The 17,917-nt window shown below is 34.2% G+C and overlaps 1 protein-coding gene and 1 long non-coding RNA gene across 2 annotated transcripts; one reads left to right on the top strand and one right to left on the bottom strand.

The window, feature by feature from the left end:
- The first annotated feature begins 8,600 nt into the window (after window positions 1-8,600).
- On the top strand, window positions 8,601-9,848 carry LOC130462578 (uncharacterized). The gene is made up of 2 exons (XR_008923113.1): window positions 8,601-8,943; window positions 9,323-9,848. It is a non-coding gene; the product is annotated as an uncharacterized lncRNA (long non-coding RNA).
- An 852-nt stretch (window positions 9,849-10,700) lies between these two features.
- Window positions 10,701-17,649, bottom strand: LOC110792204 (eyes absent homolog). The gene is made up of 6 exons (XM_021997018.2): window positions 17,507-17,649; window positions 16,536-16,830; window positions 16,266-16,433; window positions 15,099-15,192; window positions 13,939-14,100; window positions 10,701-11,610 (listed from the first exon to the last, which is right to left on the bottom strand). The coding sequence occupies exons 2-6, from the start codon at window positions 16,785-16,787 to the stop codon at window positions 11,303-11,305; spliced, it is 984 nt and encodes a 327-aa protein (XP_021852710.1). The 5' UTR covers window positions 16,788-16,830; window positions 17,507-17,649; the 3' UTR covers window positions 10,701-11,302.
- Window positions 17,650-17,917: the final 268 nt, after the last annotated feature.

Here is a 17,917-nt window from a genome sequence, read left to right as displayed (position 1 = left end):
GACGAGAAAAGGTCAGAGAATGATCTTATATAAGTAAAAAGGATTTGCTTATTTTATTTTATTTTTAGTAAGAAAGGTACGTTAATGTTAGGATTATCTTCTACCAATAGTGTACTAAAAATACACAATTTTTTTACCGGATTAAAAGTTAACTCAATGTTTAAAACTTAAAAGTTACAGAGTATGTAAAAACTATCTATTTTTAGGGATAAATTTTTTCATTGTAATAAAAAAGTTATTTATTCAAATTCACTAATAATGTATAAAATTAATCATTTAACCCTTTAAAATATTTGTCGATTTTTTTATGTATAATACAAAGTTAATCAAAACACATACTCCGTATAAAACTGGGTAAAATCATTAGTTGTACGTATACCTTTTGTATGCAAGCAAGACCCTTTCACTTTTTTTTTGTGTTTTATTAAATTTTATCCATTTCTATTTCACAAAGAGTTTTTCGTACGTACCATCTTACCCTTATTTCCCAACAACATTTTCAAATCTTCAGTCATTCGCTATTACTTACGGGTGATGATAAAGGTCGCAAGTTGCGACAACATTTAGTTGTCGCAATCTTACGTGTCGGAGTTTAATTGGTACATATAGGCGCCACATAGGCTATGAGTCATCATAATATTTTTACTATCAATGCAATATTTTTATTACGAAAATATGTAAATAAGGTAATCGATATATAGAAGGAAATAAATTATAATATTAAGATTTTCCTACATTTTTTTAAAACATATATTATAGTATATATATAAGTTAAATATTTTAATTTCCAATTTAAATCGTGACACATAAGCATGTCATGTCATCATTGTGACACGGCTTAAAGGTCGCATGTTGCTACCTTTATCATTTTCGATTACTTTAATTTAACTGGTTTTTACTGTATCTATTTTACTTTATCCACTTTTTTTACGCCATTCATTAGCAAGTGATCGAGGCAGTGAGTATTAGAACATGCAATGTACATTGGTTGGCTCTTTAAAAAAGCTCTTGGAGGACTCTCCCCTCTCTCTCTACCACTATCTCTCTACCAGACACACTCAAGAATTCGTTCTTAAAAACACCCAACATTGGTTGGTTACTCAAATGAGCTCTCCATTATCATTTTTACCATTTGGTGGTCACAATTTATTGTGTTTTTAACCAAAGTTACTATCCAATTTTTAAAGTTACTCCCCACTTTTCAACAAGAATCAACTCTTGAAGGGCTCTTGGGCAAGAGCTACCTTGAAGTAGCTCTCCATGAAGAGCTACTCAAGAGTCCCTCAAGAACCACTCAAGAGCCCCAATATTGGCCAAGAGATAGTTCTTGTTGGAGAGCTACTTGGAAAGCCACTCCAAGAGCCCCAATGTACATGCTCTTAGGCACGTACAATAATAGGCATCCCATCTTTTTAGCCTTTTTTAGTTTAGGGATTTTTTTATTAGCTATTTCAGCCAAACACAATGCTAAATTTTCTGCAAAAAAATCTTCCTTGGTAATGTTTTATAGGTAGCTTCAGTACATTTTCCGGTGGAAGGTAGCTATCAAACCCAATTTATCAAAAATTTACCTCCTTTTACCTCATTTTGGCGTAATAGGAGTAATTGATGAGTTGATTGAGTTTGAAACCCCACATGGATCAACACGCCCGACTATTGGTACTTCTTTTGATGCAGCACTAAATGTCGTAATATCTGGTTTTCTAACCTGCTAATCTCGATAAATAAATACGGATACGGAGTATATTTAATAGACTACAAAGAGGACCACATCTACACTATGTTATAATGGTGCAAAGCAGTACAAAATCGTTAGAGTTAGAGTTATGTGACTTATGTCATACAGTAGGTTTATTGTCCCACCTCCTCTTCAACAATCATGCACTCCTATGATCCTATGATTTTATCTTGCCTTTTCACTTGCCCCATTACCATTTGCATATAATTTTAGGAAAACGAAAAAAGAAGAGAGGAAAAATTAACTGAAAAAGAAACGGGCAAGTAAATTGGAAGTTAGGAACATCTTTAAAAGAAAAATGGTACAGTTTCTCTGTGTCAGTTTCATTTGAGTATAATTTTTAAAATTTTACGTTGAGCGTTAATAATTCAATCCTTTAAGTATGTCGACGGAGTAAAAATGATAATTCAATCTTTTAAGTATTTCGTCCATCTAAAAATGTGTTTTGCTGACATTAAATAGTGGAGTACGAAAATGATAAAGGTCGCAACATGCGACCTTTAAGCCGTGTCACAATGATGACATGACATGCTTATGTGTCATGATTTAAATTAGAAACTAAAATATTTAACTTATATAACATATTATATATGTAGTAGAAAAATCTTAATATTCTAATTTGTTTCCTTCTTTATATCGACTACTTTATTTACATAATTTCATAGTAAAAATAATGCATTGATAGTAAAAATATTCTAATGACGCATAGCCTACGTGGCACCTATATATACCAATTAAACTGCGATACGTAAGATTGCAACAACTAAATGTTGTCGCAACTTGCGACCTTTATCATCACCCTAAATAGTAATGTTAGTTATAGACTTGAATATAGTCAATATACACTTATACAGTGGTAGCCAGAACTTGTTGCCTTGTTGGTGCTAATGGTGGTCCAAACAATAATTTGAAATGGGTAGTGTTGTAATGTTGTTAGTTTGTGTGATTAATTTAGCATCTCAAATTACTATTCTAGGTTGTCATGATGCATTTTGGAAAAAAGTTAATTAGTAGAATGCATTTTATATAATAAAGAAAAAGAAAAAATGGCTAGAGGGATGATCAAAATTAAATCAGTTTATATTTTTATTTACTTTATAGATGTATCAAAATAAATTTATACGTCTCCTTAAAAAAAAAAAAGTTTATACGTAGTATTTTTTACGAAGTAAGCCGTATATGATGGAGTATATTTCTCTCTATCATGTACGGAGTACTTTAGAAAAACGTTAGGCCTATTTAACCACAAAAGGAGAGTGATTAAAGTAGTTGACATCTACAATAAATAATCGTTATTAAAACCAAACCCCTTTAAGGATGCAGAAAACAATGGGCAGAAGAAATCCATCAAAATCCCCCATAAGGGCATAAGGCATTAGCTAAAATAGTAGGTAAAGTTTGTAAATGAAACAAATGCAAACAAAATGAATGGGACATCCGCACTTTAAAATAGAAATGACTTACTTACTCCGTTATTGATTTTTAGAAAATGGATTCATATTTTCCTTTGTTTGTTTTTGTTAAGAGTAGAAAACACCTTTCTCTATGCGAAAACCATCTTTCTCTTTGAAAAGAATGTCACATTTTCCACTCTAATTAACCCTTCCTATTTCTTTTCTTTCCTCTCATTTCCACTTCTACAGTATGTTATTTTTCTTTATAATTTTTCTTGTAAGGAAACAAACAAAGGAAAACTATTTTCCCTTAATGTTTTTCCTTTGAATTTTTTTTCCATGGAAAATCATTTTTTCTTTGAAAATATTTTCCATTGAAACAAATGGAGCCTCGATCAATTTCTTATGGATATCATTTCTATCTGGTTGTTGCACTTGGAATAAATCCATTACCCATTTAGGCATTTCTATGATCATGGCTCCACATCCATGAGCTCGACGGGCATCTAAATATAAAATTCTTTAAATTTTAAAGATGAAGTTAGGATCGCCGACGCTTTTCTTTATAGAATAATTATTGACCTACTGTATCATTTTTTAATTATTGTGGATATCAACTAGTTTAATTGGTTAATTTTTAAGGTCAATACCACCGCATAAATGACAACCCATTATAGCTTACACACCAAAAACGAGCTAGGTTATCTAATTAACTACTTAATTTTGTTTTATTCATCACTACATTAATTAATTAATTATAATAACACGTACGTCGAGTTGAGTAGGAAAAGAGAACATTCGCAATCTAAGATAAAGTCAAGTGGAAAATAGTGAGAAAAATGAGAGTGAGAACAAAAGAAACAAATTAATACTCAAAATAATAATTTAATTTAAAAAAAAGAGTTGGAGAGAAAGCATGGGCTAAAAGAGTGTTTGGAAAGACGTTAGTATGAGAAACTCGTGGTGTAAATATAGCCATGCACACCCAAAGCCAAGGGACCATTCATTAATTATTGTACTTTTCGTTTTTCTCTGCAACCTTCATTTTCTTGCACTATCCCAAATAATTATGGACTTTTTTTTTTAATTGTGGGAAATAAGTGCATGGATATTCTTGCCAATAATATACGCATTATTTGAAAGATCCATATCACAAAAAGCCATACTCATCTAAAACTGATATTGTTGATAAAATATATTATTGATAGGGAAAATATAATATTGTGTTGTGTTTCTACGTGGGCATACACCTCTATTTATAATACAAACTAGATCTCCTATTCTTCATAGGATTCCTAATTCATATAGACTTCTATCTTATATCATATAGCTTAGTTATAACATAACTAGGTTATATTCGATATTCTATCATATAGGATAACTGCGTTATCCTCAATAACCTCCCGCAATCGTAACGGCAGTTTCACGAACATTGCGATTGGAGAAATAAAAAAATATATCATATGCTTGTCCTGTCAAGGAGTCATGTCGTTACTGTCGTTTCAAAGAGTCCTGTCGTTTCGTACAAGGAAAAAAAAAATGTCATATGCATGTCTTGTCGTGCCAAGGAGTCATGTCGTTACTGTCATTTCAAGGAGTCATGTCGTTACTGTCGTTTCAAGGAGTCCGGTCGTTTCGTACAAGAGAAAAAATGTTATATGCCTGTCTTGTCGTGTCAAGGAGTCCTGTCGTTACTGTCGTTTCAAGGAGTCCGGTCGTTTCGTACAAGAGAAAAAATATCATATGCCTGCCTTGTTGTGTCAGGGATTCCTGTCGTTACTATCGTTTCAAGGAATCCTGTCGTTTCGTACAAGGAAAAAAAATTGCCAATATGAAAAACCTCTCACACGGCCGAATGAGAACCGTCCATGTCTTACGACACATGAAAAACCGTCCATATCTTACGACATATGGAGAACCGTCCATATCTTACGACACCTGGAGAACGATAAATTATCAAGAGAATAAAATAGAAGAAACGTAAAAATCACAGCGGAAGTATAATAATCAGATAAAAAATATATTATTTTGGATATAGTATATGTGAGTTTAAGTTTTTAACCCACCGGCAGGGGAAATTTTTGTAAATCGATTCCAAGATCTAACCTGCTCTTGACACCATGTAAAATATAATAGCCTAGTTATAACATAACTCTACTGTATTCGACATTCTATCATATAGGATAACTGCGTTATCCTCAATATATTACAATCTCAATTTTGACGAAGGAAATCTTTATTTGATTCAATTTGTCATGTATTTATTAAATTTAAAATTCTTTTATAGATGTCGTACGTATAATTATTTATTAATGAATTGATTTACTGTAAAAAAATATTCTATACCTTACAAGGGAGCTCCCAAATCCAACAAAACCATACTAGCGCGTTGTGAGAATGGATCGATTGATGAGAAATTAAACAACGGATTCACTTATTTTGTCATTCAGATCAGTAACCTATAGTACTTCATCTGTCGATTTTAGTTACAACCTTTACTGTTCAACTAAATTCTTGCAATGCAAGTGGCCCGGGTAGTTAGTAATTACATCCATACCTCGATTTTTATATACAATTACGGGAAAATATAGGTTATTGAATATGGATGAGGGTAGCTTGATAAAGTCAAATGAGAAAAGTTACCAAATATATAAAAGTTACAACTAAAAGAAAATATCCCAAAATAAAAACGTTACAACTAAAAGAAAACGTATATATTATACACAGAGTAATTGATATGTTCAACCACATTATACACTTGGTTAAGTAATAATCAACATGTGTAACTATTAGCATTGGCCCTTTTACCAAAATGGCTATTTTTACAAATTTATTTACCAAAATAACTACTTTTGAATTCTATTTTCCAAACTAGCTACTATTTTGATTTTGAAGTAAAAATCAATGAATTGGTTTGATTTTTTTAATTGTGAACCGGTTTGGTTTTTTTTTAATAGTGAACCGGTTTGGGTTTTTTTTTTTTTTTTTGGTTCTACTACGAGGAGTTCCCACCGCCTTCGGCGAGTGGACTAATCTCCCGCGGGAGTTTGCATGGGTACCTCGATGGGCAGCATCCCTCCCAGTTGAGATTTTTTCCAATCCCAAAGCTCGAACCCGAGACCTTGGTTAAGGAGCAAGAGGCCCTTAACCACTCATGCCAACCTCAATCGGTGGTTTGGGTTTTTTTTAATTGTGAACCAGTTTGGTTTTTTTTTAATTGTGAACTACTGAACCGGTTTGGTTTGAGTTTTTTGTTTTATAGAATAGGTGATTTTGTTTAATAATACAAGTTATTTTTCATTAATAATAAAGTAATTATTATTTGGTTTGTAATTTATGTTTTGGGTTGATTTTATTTGAGAATGCTTTACGGCTAGTCTCAACTTCATCACTATCTATATTCGGGGCGCATCGCAGGACGGGGATGGCATTGAAACCATCCACAAAACCAGAAAGGACTCACGAGAGCTGATGATTTCATTAGCTTGGCTGTAACCAAGGGCCAGCGATTTTTGTATTTTGATTATTTTGGTTTGTAAGTCTTAAGACTGATTTGTACTCTGAGCTTTCACAATGATTGGGCAACCGTCCAATTCTATGGCTCCTTCCTACTTAATAAAACAAACCTCAATCATCAAAAAAGAAAAAACCGGTTCAATAGATATATATAAAAAAAAAAAAACCCAAACCAAATTGGTTCATTGTTTTTTTTTGCCTCAAAGTCAAAATAGTCGTTTTGGTGAATAAATAGTAGCTAGTTTGGGAAATAGAATTCAAAAGTAGCTATTTTGGTAAATAAAATTATAAAAGTAGTCATTTTGGTAAAAGATCCTATTAGCATTACATCAGAGTTGAAACAATACGCAACTATGTTCCCCAACATTAATGAGTCTTGTGATCTTGTCTCTAACCCTAATCAATAAATCAATCATACAAATACAATGGTGAATCCGACCACGTACAAATAATCAAATATCAGCAATTACTACCTCCAATTGCAAGTATATCCCCGAGATGTCTCCCAATTGGAAACTCCCCATGTAATTATTGTCTGTGTCATTTTTTCACCACCGTTGCAGATTCCTTCTCCGAACAGTGAACACGAAAATTGATTTTGGCACATCATTTACGGAGTAATTGATTTTGGCACGCACACCATAGAAAATTGTGACATAGGTCTTCCAAGATCAACTAAATAGTATGCTAAAATAATTTCCCAGTAAACACTAATACATTTGTCGTTGGACACAATTATTGACTTTTAATATCTTAATTAATTTGGATATTACTAATTCAACTTTGAAAAGACTGTCATGCTCACTAATTGACGTAAATTTCACTTCAGTTTGAAAAACTTTGTTATTGACTTATTGACAAATACAGTGTCAAAATTAAAGCACATAATGTATAGTGTGACCAAATTAATACAAGTCCCAATCATATATAATATTTAATCCGTTTTTATTTAGTTGATGCAGTTTGAATTTAGCATTATTCATACACATTTATTTGACAAGATTATGTTTAAGGTAAAGTTAGTCATGTCAGATCTTGTTAAATATATTTTGATGATTATTTTCAAAATATCATTTTTTTTGTAATTTTTCCTTTTATATAATTAAATATTTAATGATAAAAAATGTAAAACGTGTCAACTAAATAAGAACAGAGCTATATTGTCTAAAAAGATATTTAAGGGGGTACAAATCTATTAACTAGTTGATAGTTTAGTTGACAGAGTGGTGCTTTCTTTAAGGCTCGATTTGGTTGATTCAACTTATATTATTTGAACTTTTCTTTCCCTATTTTGCCTGGACTTATTTATTGCCAAAAAGAAAAGAAAAAAAAAAACCAATTATTGTGTACTTCTTTTGAAAGAAATTATTTTGTCTAAAGAAAATAAGTCAAAATTAAATAAGTTGAACAATGGTCTAAGAGCTTAAACATTCATCTAAATTTCCATAGAAAATTATACTTCCTCGGTTCATCTTTACTCGTAACGTTTGTCATTTTTACGGCCAATGCACAACTTTGATCATTAATATCTTTAATTTTCTTTAAGCAAAAATTATGAAAAGTTAATATTTTGAAAAATACACATTAAGACGAATCTAACAAGATCACACATGACTATGTTTTATCTTACGTAAAAATCACCAATAATAATCAAAGTATAATATGTGAATAATGTAGAAATCACAAATGTTGCGAGTATTAACAATCGGAGGAAGTATTTATTAATTAACAAAAATGATATACTTCTGTAAGAATTTTTTTTAATATTCCGTATGAATCAAACAACATATTTTTTTGTAATTATACTCTGTAGTATATTACGGAGTACTCCGTATAAAGATACAAATAAAAAAGGGGATTCTTATTTGACGTCCTATTCCGCTAAAAACGCCATCAATTCAAAGGTAAAAGTACACTAGTACCCCTTAAAAAATTAAACCCCCTCCCTCCCCTTCCCCGACCCTCTCACCTCAGCCCTTACTTCAATGCAAATCATCACCACCACCACCACCTGTTATTGCACCACTCCTTCACCACCACCAGAAATCGCACCACACCACACCACAACCACCACCACAAACCGCATCTTACCACCGCCACCATCACCGCACACACTCTACTTGTCACTGCTCGAGAGAACTCCAACCACCGCGCCGGAGCAATAACTGCGCCCATCTGCTACTGCGTTCCATCCCACCCACCGTGCCGGTCTGTAGACAAGCACTGGAGATGCCGCGAAAGAGGGCTCCAATGGCCCGGCCGTCCAACCCTTCGCCGGCGTCGCGTTTGAGAGAGGTCAGTTTTTTCAATTTTTTTTTTAAATTTCTTTGTTGTGGCCGCCCAGAATTGGCGGGTGAAGCCATGGTTGCGCCGCCTTGGATTAGCGGTGGCGGCCATGATTCAGCCGCAGATCTTGGGTGGGCGGACCATGGTCGCCGCCGCTTATACAAGGCGGCACAACCATGGCTTCACACGCCATTTTCGGGCGCGCGACATTCACCTCTTTTAAAAAAAAATTGAATTTTTTTAATTGTTAACAGTGTTTAACTTTTGGGTGGCTGGATTTTTTTTTGAATTGTTAACCATGGTGAATTCAGTGCAAATTATATATATATTTTTTTTTTTCTAATTTTTTTTTTTTTTTGTTAATCGTCTTGTTGTTGCGGTGGTGCAGCTACTGCGTGATGTTGTGTGGTGAAAAAGGTGGTGGCCGGTGATCGTGAGATGGTGGTTAAGGAGATGGTGGTGGAGAAGGTGAAGGAGGTGAAGGAGATGGCGGTGGAGTCGGGGGTGAAGTGGATGGTGGTGGAGAGGGAGCTGCCGGAATTGGTGGTGGAGAAGGTGAAGGAGATGGCGGTGGAGTTGGTGGTGAAGAGGGTAGTGGTGAAGGGCACAAATGTCCTTTTGTGTAAAATATGCGGACATTATAAACGTAGGAGGACGTCGAATAGCGATACACATAAAAAATTGAAAACAATACTTGAAATGAAGGAATACTGAAATGGATAATGCATAGTACTATGTAATGTACGTTAGAACAGAAGTACGTGGTAATATGTATGATGGTTTACCAACTTCGCAGTCTATGGCACAGTTGTACCTTCTTTATCAACAAGATAATGTATATCTAGTTGCTCAAATAATAGTGGCTCTAATTACTGAAAAACTTAATTGGATAACATGATTATCCTATTAACGAATTGTGGCTCTAATTTGTGAGGTAAGTACAACATTGGAGCTAGCCAAACTTTTAACAAATCACGAGTGGACAAGTAGTTTTGTTTCATCACATGATAAGTGATAATCATGATTCACGAACGTGTTTTATTCAGCTGATTGTCCCTTATCTAAATTTATCTTACTTGATTTTCTTTAATCACTACTAATAATATTTGAGTCAATAAGTGCTCTGAATCTCAGTACAAACAAACAAAACTGAAAGACAAAGTAATACTCTCAAGAGGTCCAAACAAAATTTCATACAGGTGAAATCAGGTGAGCATAACACACTCTACGAGAGAATTAATTTTTGGTGTAGCACCCGGTTCACTCTTTAGGGCTAATCCGGATTCTGGGTGAGTTGTGGGTGGATAGGTTCCCGTTCTACCCACCAAGTTCAGTCCAATCACCACTGAATCAACAAACAATTGGTACGAGAAAATTAATTTGAGTGTGCAAACAATATAGAACTTTTGATATGTGGTTGCAGCTAAGTTAGGGCACAATTGTACCCCAATTGTGATTAATGCACAAAAGCTATGGTTGAAGGTGCACAACTGCAAATTGGGCCAACACAAAGTGACATTTCATTCGAAAATGGATAAAAGCAAGAATAGTAGGCAAAACTTCACGTGAAGAGGTCCATCAAGAAGAACCAAGTCACATGAATGTATGCCCATAAATAGAAAGTGTGGCCAACACAAGCTCAAAGATGTTGACAACAACCTCTTAATTTTCATACTACCTTGTTGCCTAGGCAACAAGTTCTTGTTAGTGAAAATCAATTTTAAATATGAAAAAGTGTCTCTACTAAATCGATTTAAAAAATAAGGTGAAAAGAACGAGACAGTCATATCCAATTGGATATCTTTATCGCCTTTGTTTTCTACATATTGATCATCTTCATAAAAATCGATATCTCAAAATAAGGATTTTTTGTCATTTAACACCTTAAAAAAACCAGTTTTTGTAATTTAACGCCTTACTGAATTTTTATTATAATTAAACACCTTAAAAAAAAAAAGTACAAATCGACACCACTTAATGATTTTCATTAGGAAAAACGTTGGTTTTAACTACGCTAAAGTTCCCCAGGCATGATTTGATGGTGTTATCTACCATCAAATCCCGCCTTGGGAGCTATAGAATAGTTAAAATCTAACGTTTGTGCTAACGAAAATCGTTAGCTGGTGTCGATATCTAATTTATTTTTTAAAGGTGTTTAAATATAATAAAAATTAAATAAAGTGTTACATTACAATTGAGTTTTTTAAGGTATTAAATGCCAAAAAAAACCCTCAAAACAATCAACATGAAAGAAAAATGCTCACCACCACCACCACCACCACCAAAAATGGAGTAAACTTTGTTGACAAAACCACAAAATTATTACATGTCGTTACAATTGGCTTGATCTGTACAAGAATTGAAGACCTCATAGAAGCTTCATCTGCGTCGAAGTGGAGGCAGAAGTGATGACTTCATCTTCTCCATTCTCTGCATCAGAAGAACGTCCATAAACAACAGAGAGATAATGGCCTACGGTTTCTCGAGTAAGTCCAGGAAATCTGTGGAAACCGTCTGGTTTCGGTTCAATTTTCACGAAAGGCCACTTTAGAAACTCTGCAGCTTCACACTCTTCCCATCCATCTCCAATCACACAGAACTGAACATCCGATCCACCATAACGTTCCTTGATCCACGAGAAACAACGAAGTTTCCCTACATCCCATGCACTATATACTGCGATTTTTTTAAATCGTTAATGGTATTACTGTATTACTGTATTAGTATAAGTATCTAAGTATAAACAAAATAAACTCAACAGGAATGAAACACGGAGTAATATGACAGGGCAGTGTTTTTTCCACATCACCAGTTTAAGGCTATACTTGGCACGCCATTCAGGCGTCTTAAAGGATAAGGTGGTAAAACTTTAAGGCATCTTAAATGATTAGAGCGGTTTGTCATGCAGGTCTTGAAATTGACTTAAATTGAGACTTCACTTTGAGTACCGTTTTAATTTAAGGTCCTTAAATATTTCATGTACTTTACATTTTTTTTAATTTAAAACAAATCATTTATAAGTTTCAACTACTTAAACCATTAATTCTACCAAACTCAACTAATCAGGTACCTTATTAGTTCAACACCTTATCAGTTTCAGCTTTCCAGTTTCAGGTCAGCTAACTTACCAGTTTCAGCTCTATTTCAGTTAGTTTTTCCAAACATAGCCTAAGTGGAGGGAGCTGTATTAACTATTAAGGTACCTTCCTCACCTACCCTGTAACCTTAGAAAAGGGAAATTTTTAATGAGGTAGCAAAGCCAACCTAAGTAATCTTGGTAGATTAATTAAAGTACATGGACAGGTAATGTACACCGAGTACACCAATAACGCTTTCATGAAAACGACAGTGCAATTCCAGAAGAGAACTAACATTGGAACGAAAATCACAACCAAAAAGACTACAATATATCATATAATCCCACTCTCTAAAATGAACTGTTCTCAAAAACTTTCAAACCATTTTGTCCTAGAATATTTCATTCGCTAGCATCTGGCTCCACCCTCTTCAATGCCCTCATAATAAGAAACATTATCGTCCACAATTATTTTGCGACCTAAAGAGTTGAGCTGGCTTTAAACCTTACTCTGGTCAGGGCCTACAAGTGAATGAAAGCAAAGATTCCTTATCATCAAATGAAACCTTAACAACATGATGTTCAGACTCAGTAAAAGCCCCAGTAGTACTAGTACCAGTGTTGATAAGACATGAACCAGATACAAACATGGATTTGGGTCCAACTTGATGAGAAAAAAACATGGATGCGGCCGTGAAACAGTTAGGAATCAGATTTACCTTCTTTCTCTCTCTTTCTCTACAAAGTTTCTACAATTATTAAACTTAACAGATCAGGGATTATATTCGAAGACAGAGATCTGAAACAGGAGCCATCGATCGATTTAAGATTTAGTGCAAGTTCAGAGCATCTTAGAAAGAGCACTAGAGATGATTTGGAGGAGCCCTCAATTTGTAGAGTCATCATTTACTCTCCCTATGCTATTTAAGCCTATTTCATAGAGCTTATTGGCAAACAAGATTGATGGAACTATTGAAACATTGAAAACTTTAGTTTAAGTAGAATGAGACATCTATAAAAGTTTAACCCCTTTCACCCAGTATCCTTATAGGCGGAAAAATATAGGGATTCTCATCTATGAACCAGTTACTGCAGCAACTACGCAGCTGGTACTATGCACTAATGCAAAGTATTGCTAATAAGTCTAGACTAATTTGTTACTCCCTCCGTCCCTTTTTATTCTTTACGTTTGGTATCATGCACGGGATTTAACAACTACTGTAATTAATGTAGATAAAGATTCCTCATTTTTTATTTAAACAATGCAAATTACATTTATTGATAATGTTATCACTTTTATCCAAAATATGACATTGAAAATGTGTGAGAGATTTAATGTTTCAACGGAAAAAATGTGAAAGGTTTAGTGTTCCAATGATTTTAATTAATTAAAATAATCACTTTAACGATTTTTGACAGAATATTAAGAAAATTTATGATACAATATAAATGGAAGATTCTAAATGTAAAGATTAAAATGGGACACTAGAAACGGAAAGCGTAAAGAATAAATTGGGATGGAGGGAGTATTTATCAGTTCCGAAGAGTATGGCATCGGTTAGCCATATGTATGAAGAGACTATTGATGGTCATAGCATAGAGAAAAAACACAAAGTTCGAAAGACTGTTTCTAAAGTGGAAACTTGCATTTGTTTATAGTTTGTCTTCCACTATCTCACCACTCAATGACATTTCACATATACAAGCTCTTCACTATCACTACGCAGTTGTATTATTCTATGAAGTTGAAGCAAGAAGACAACTACTTGTTCAACAATGCTAGGCAACACCATGTGTTAAAACTTGATAGCATGGATAAATAAATAAAAGAAAAGTAAGAAAAGCAAGAAAAGCACAGAGGCATAGAGAATGATAATTTTAGCAGGAAGATGAAGAATAACATTATATATAGTTGGAAGGAAACTTACTATTTTCACACGTTATCAAGCTGTCCAATCTAAAGAGTAAACATTTGACTAGGCTCGGTACCAGCGATCCAGCAGTCACTAAGATATTAATGCATTCAAACTCCGATTGATCAACAGATGTCAATTGCCTATCACCCGAACAACGCTGCAGCAATGTCCGTGCTGCATCCAAAAGCAGAAGGGTTCACCAAGTTAAGACCAAAACTGCACAGGAGAGTTATTCGTGCCTAAATGGCTAAAACTGAGGAAGGAAACTAGAAATAGAAGTTCCCATCAATCGCATGATCCAACTTTTTGATAACAGATTTCAGATTTGCACCAAAATCATGTTTTAAAAATTACAGACTTAAACAATCTCTTCAGTCAAATGTTCCTTCTCTCGAGAACATAAGAGAACCAAACAAATAATTTTTGCTAAGTAAGAGAAGGGAAGGCTCCAAAGCAGACAAAGATTTCCACACTCCTACAACCAGAATGTTCATTACAGCTAAGATTCCATGTCAAAATTGAGATAAGTCCTACACTAATGTGCTTCACACGGATATTATGTGAAAATTGAGATAAATTCTACTGCTGTAATCATAACTAATGTGCTTCAAAGGGAAATTTCCAAGAAAAAAGGCATGCACTTCCCCTTGCTATCTTAAGCTATGTGTATTTCTGCCGTAAAGAGCTTTCTCTAGATCCAAATTTATCATTTATGACAAAGCACTCCAACTCCCTGACGGAAGAAAAATGAGCATAGGCAACTCAAATAATCGCTGAAGTTTATGTTCTTTATAGTTAACCTCATTTGTCAGCTAATTTAAATCCCTAATCCTCACTATTCTGTAGTCTCTATCTCGGAATGAAACTCTAGTAGTCTAGTAGAGACTAAGGCTCTGTTCTGTTCACCTTATTTCCACTTGTTTCAAGAAAAATAAGTCCAGATAAGATATGTTCAGGAAAAAAAGGTTGATCAAGTACAATTTATAACTAAAATAAGTTTTGGTAAGTTCAGATAAGTTCTGGATAAGATAAGTTCAGAAAATATACTGAAAATCAGATGAATAGAACGCCCCCTTAATACAGACATCTTTTTCTCTTTCTTTTTTTAGTTCACTTGTGGGGTAGGGGGAGCAGTGACCAAGTAGGCATTTTACCCACAGAAGACTACATACCAGAGGAAAGCCATCCATCAGTGTAAGTATCAGTCATCTCATATAGATCATTCAATAATTCAATTTTCTTCTGGTCAAGTATAGAATGCAACCCCTGAAAGTTTCAGAGAAATTTAGTCATGGGAAAAATCGAAATCAAGAGTTAATAGAAAAAGGCTGGGAAAAAGCTCAATAGCTCATAACAGATTCACAATGTCTGATAACTGCCAGAATCCCATACATGAACAATATCGCTAAACTACATAAAGTGACTTGCTTCCAAAAACATTACACTGGTAATCCTAGCTAGCATGTTGATTGTTGATTTTATATCTACATCTATTGCATAGCTTACTTCCTGCATGAGTAAGGAAGTGGGAACGGTAGCAAATGCAAGATAAGGTAGAAAATTTTAAGGTTCTTGTGGAAGAACATCAGCCATGAATATGCGAAGTTTATATCCAGCCAGGTATCAGAGAAGACAACTGTGTACAGGATGGAATGACTGGTAATGGAAGCATATGCAAGATAAGGTAGAAAGTTTAAACTTTCAGTCAGGTGTTTGTGGGAGACTTTCAACCATGAATATTTACTTATATCCAGTCAGTTATCAGAGAAGATAAAAAAGAAATGTGCACAGGATGGACTATTAGTAGTCTTCTTTTACTTAATCGAGGCTTTCCAATTGGGGGCACGAGACAGGTCCTTCCTCGCTAAAGATAATTAACCCTTCTCAAACCACCACCCAACATATTTTTGAACCGCTTATCCTTATTTTGAACTTTTAATCGCCAAATAAATCATTCTGCATGTATACAAGTAATATGTTCAAATTACAGTGGAGCCATTATCAGCTTGGGATTATACAAGAAAGTTATGTACTCGTCTTCACCTTACAGATACTTGATCATCACAGATTTCAATCGGATGAATCTGAATACCAACATGAAAAAAGCATGGCACAAAAAAGGGGCAAATTTTTGGCGCATAAAATCATCAAGCTCAAGCAAAAGCCTCTCAATTATAGTCTTATAAAGATAACTGCACATTGTGCCACCAAATAAGTATTTTCCATACAGATGAAGTGCTAAATCCTTTACCAATAAATGAATTATTTATTACAAAAGAATAAAAGGAAAACAAAACCAGAAGAACTACAAATGATAGCAAGGTGTCTACTGTGAATACCTGTTTATACTTTTGGGCTATGATCCTATGACGATATGCAAGTTTTCTTTTGTTAATGTCATCTTTTGGAGAACCAATGCTGTCTTGGCTAAAATCATAATCAGAAAGATCAACCCCGTCATCGTATGAGCTCAAAGCATCAATAACTGGCTCATTGTATTGTTCTATCTGCAAAGGATTTATAAATTAAGCTAACTGAAATCAAAGAAGGAACCATAAGAACACGGGCAATTGTATGATCATTTGATGTCAAAAAATGGGGAAACATACTTGTTCATAGAAGAAATAATCATCGCAAACGTCAAGAATATATTTCTCCCACATCTTTCCTATATCAATTCCCCTCTGTACATTCTTCACACCACTGAATGCAACTGCGTAAGTACCATCCAACAACGATTTCAGCAATATGAGAGTCTCGTCCATATCCCAGATGTACACAATCTTTTTCCGTACTGTGGTGCTTGCAGCAACATGTTTCTCATTATCAAGTGCAGATTCATTTTCAATACTGTCGCTCATAGTAGTACTTCTGATAAATTATTGGAAGAACCAACACAATAACCTGAAATGCAAAAAAAAGAAACCCAACTTCCTCGTAATGTAACACTCGTAATGTAACACAACCAAACTCGACCCTAAAGCATGAGAAGTAGCTAACATTTGACATTTTAGTAGCATATAAGCAATACAAACATATCCAAAATACGATTTGGGGACATTATCCAAGTATTATAACTTCCATAAAAAGCTGTTTTCATCAAAAATAGCTCGGAGATACAAGATTCCCAGAAAAACGAAGAAAATAACATCAAATTTAGGGTAATCTCCTAAGAAAAATCTGGAAACTGATAACCTAGTTGAGGAAAATCGACAAACTTCAGATACCAAAATCACATAAAGACAGGATTTTTATTCTTCAAAAAGAAAGAAAGATGAAAACTTGGCAACAATTTTTCGCAGGTTGCTATTGCATTAAAAAGAAAATGGAAACGAGATTCTCCAAAGACTGCAGGGAGAAAATATCAATTTCTTGGGCGATTAACAGAAAATGGATTGAAGTAACTCAAGCCATTAACACTAATGACAACTGGTATATAGGAGTAGTAGCAAATTAGCAATTAACTCAAGCAATTCAAAGTAATCAACTTGAAAATACAAATTCGTCGAATGAAAACTTTAAGGATCATAAAATAAATAGAAGGAGAAAATTGAAGGAGAAAAGGAGAAGGAAAGCTCACCTGGATATTACAGTTCAATCTGATTTTGCCCAATTTCTAATTTCCGTCTTCAACAAAAATAACAAAGCGCCTATTGAGTTATTGCTGAGATGAAAGAAAGAATCAAACGTCGCCGTATTGAGCCAAACTAATACCTCCGATCCTACCTTCCACGTCAGCAATAGTTTGAAAAAAAAAACCCGGTTCAGTTATTGTAACTCCTTATCGAATAATCTCAAATCAATAACGATGTACTTATAGTTATTTATTTTGTACTAATAGGTATTTATTGTATAGTACATTGTTGTTGATATATTACGAAAATATAATGCCTGACTAGACACGAGTCCCGCGTTAAATTACATTTGGTTGTACTTGAGGCCTACATCTAATCGAATTTTTGTAATAAAATCAACAACTACTTGCGAAATT

The sequence above is a fragment of the Spinacia oleracea genome, chromosome 6 (genome assembly GCF_020520425.1).
Source record: "Spinacia oleracea cultivar Varoflay chromosome 6, BTI_SOV_V1, whole genome shotgun sequence".
Taxonomy (NCBI): Eukaryota; Viridiplantae; Streptophyta; class Magnoliopsida; order Caryophyllales; family Amaranthaceae; genus Spinacia; species Spinacia oleracea.
The sequence above is the reverse complement of the archived record's forward strand: the minus strand, read 5'-3'. Positions and strand labels throughout refer to the sequence as shown.

Excerpts from the sequence above, each read along its gene's own strand:
- LOC110792204 (XM_021997018.2), bottom strand. The coding sequence starts at position 16,787 with ATGAGCGACAGTATTGAAAATGAATCTGCACTTGATAATGAGAAACAT. Across the intron at positions 15,193-16,265 it reads TAGCCCAAAAGTATAAACAG|GGGTTGCATTCTATACTTGA; the intron begins GTATTCACAGTA and ends TGAAACTTTCAG. Across the intron at positions 14,101-15,098 it reads TGATGGATGGCTTTCCTCTG|CACGGACATTGCTGCAGCGT; the intron begins GTATGTAGTCTT and ends TTTTGGATGCAG.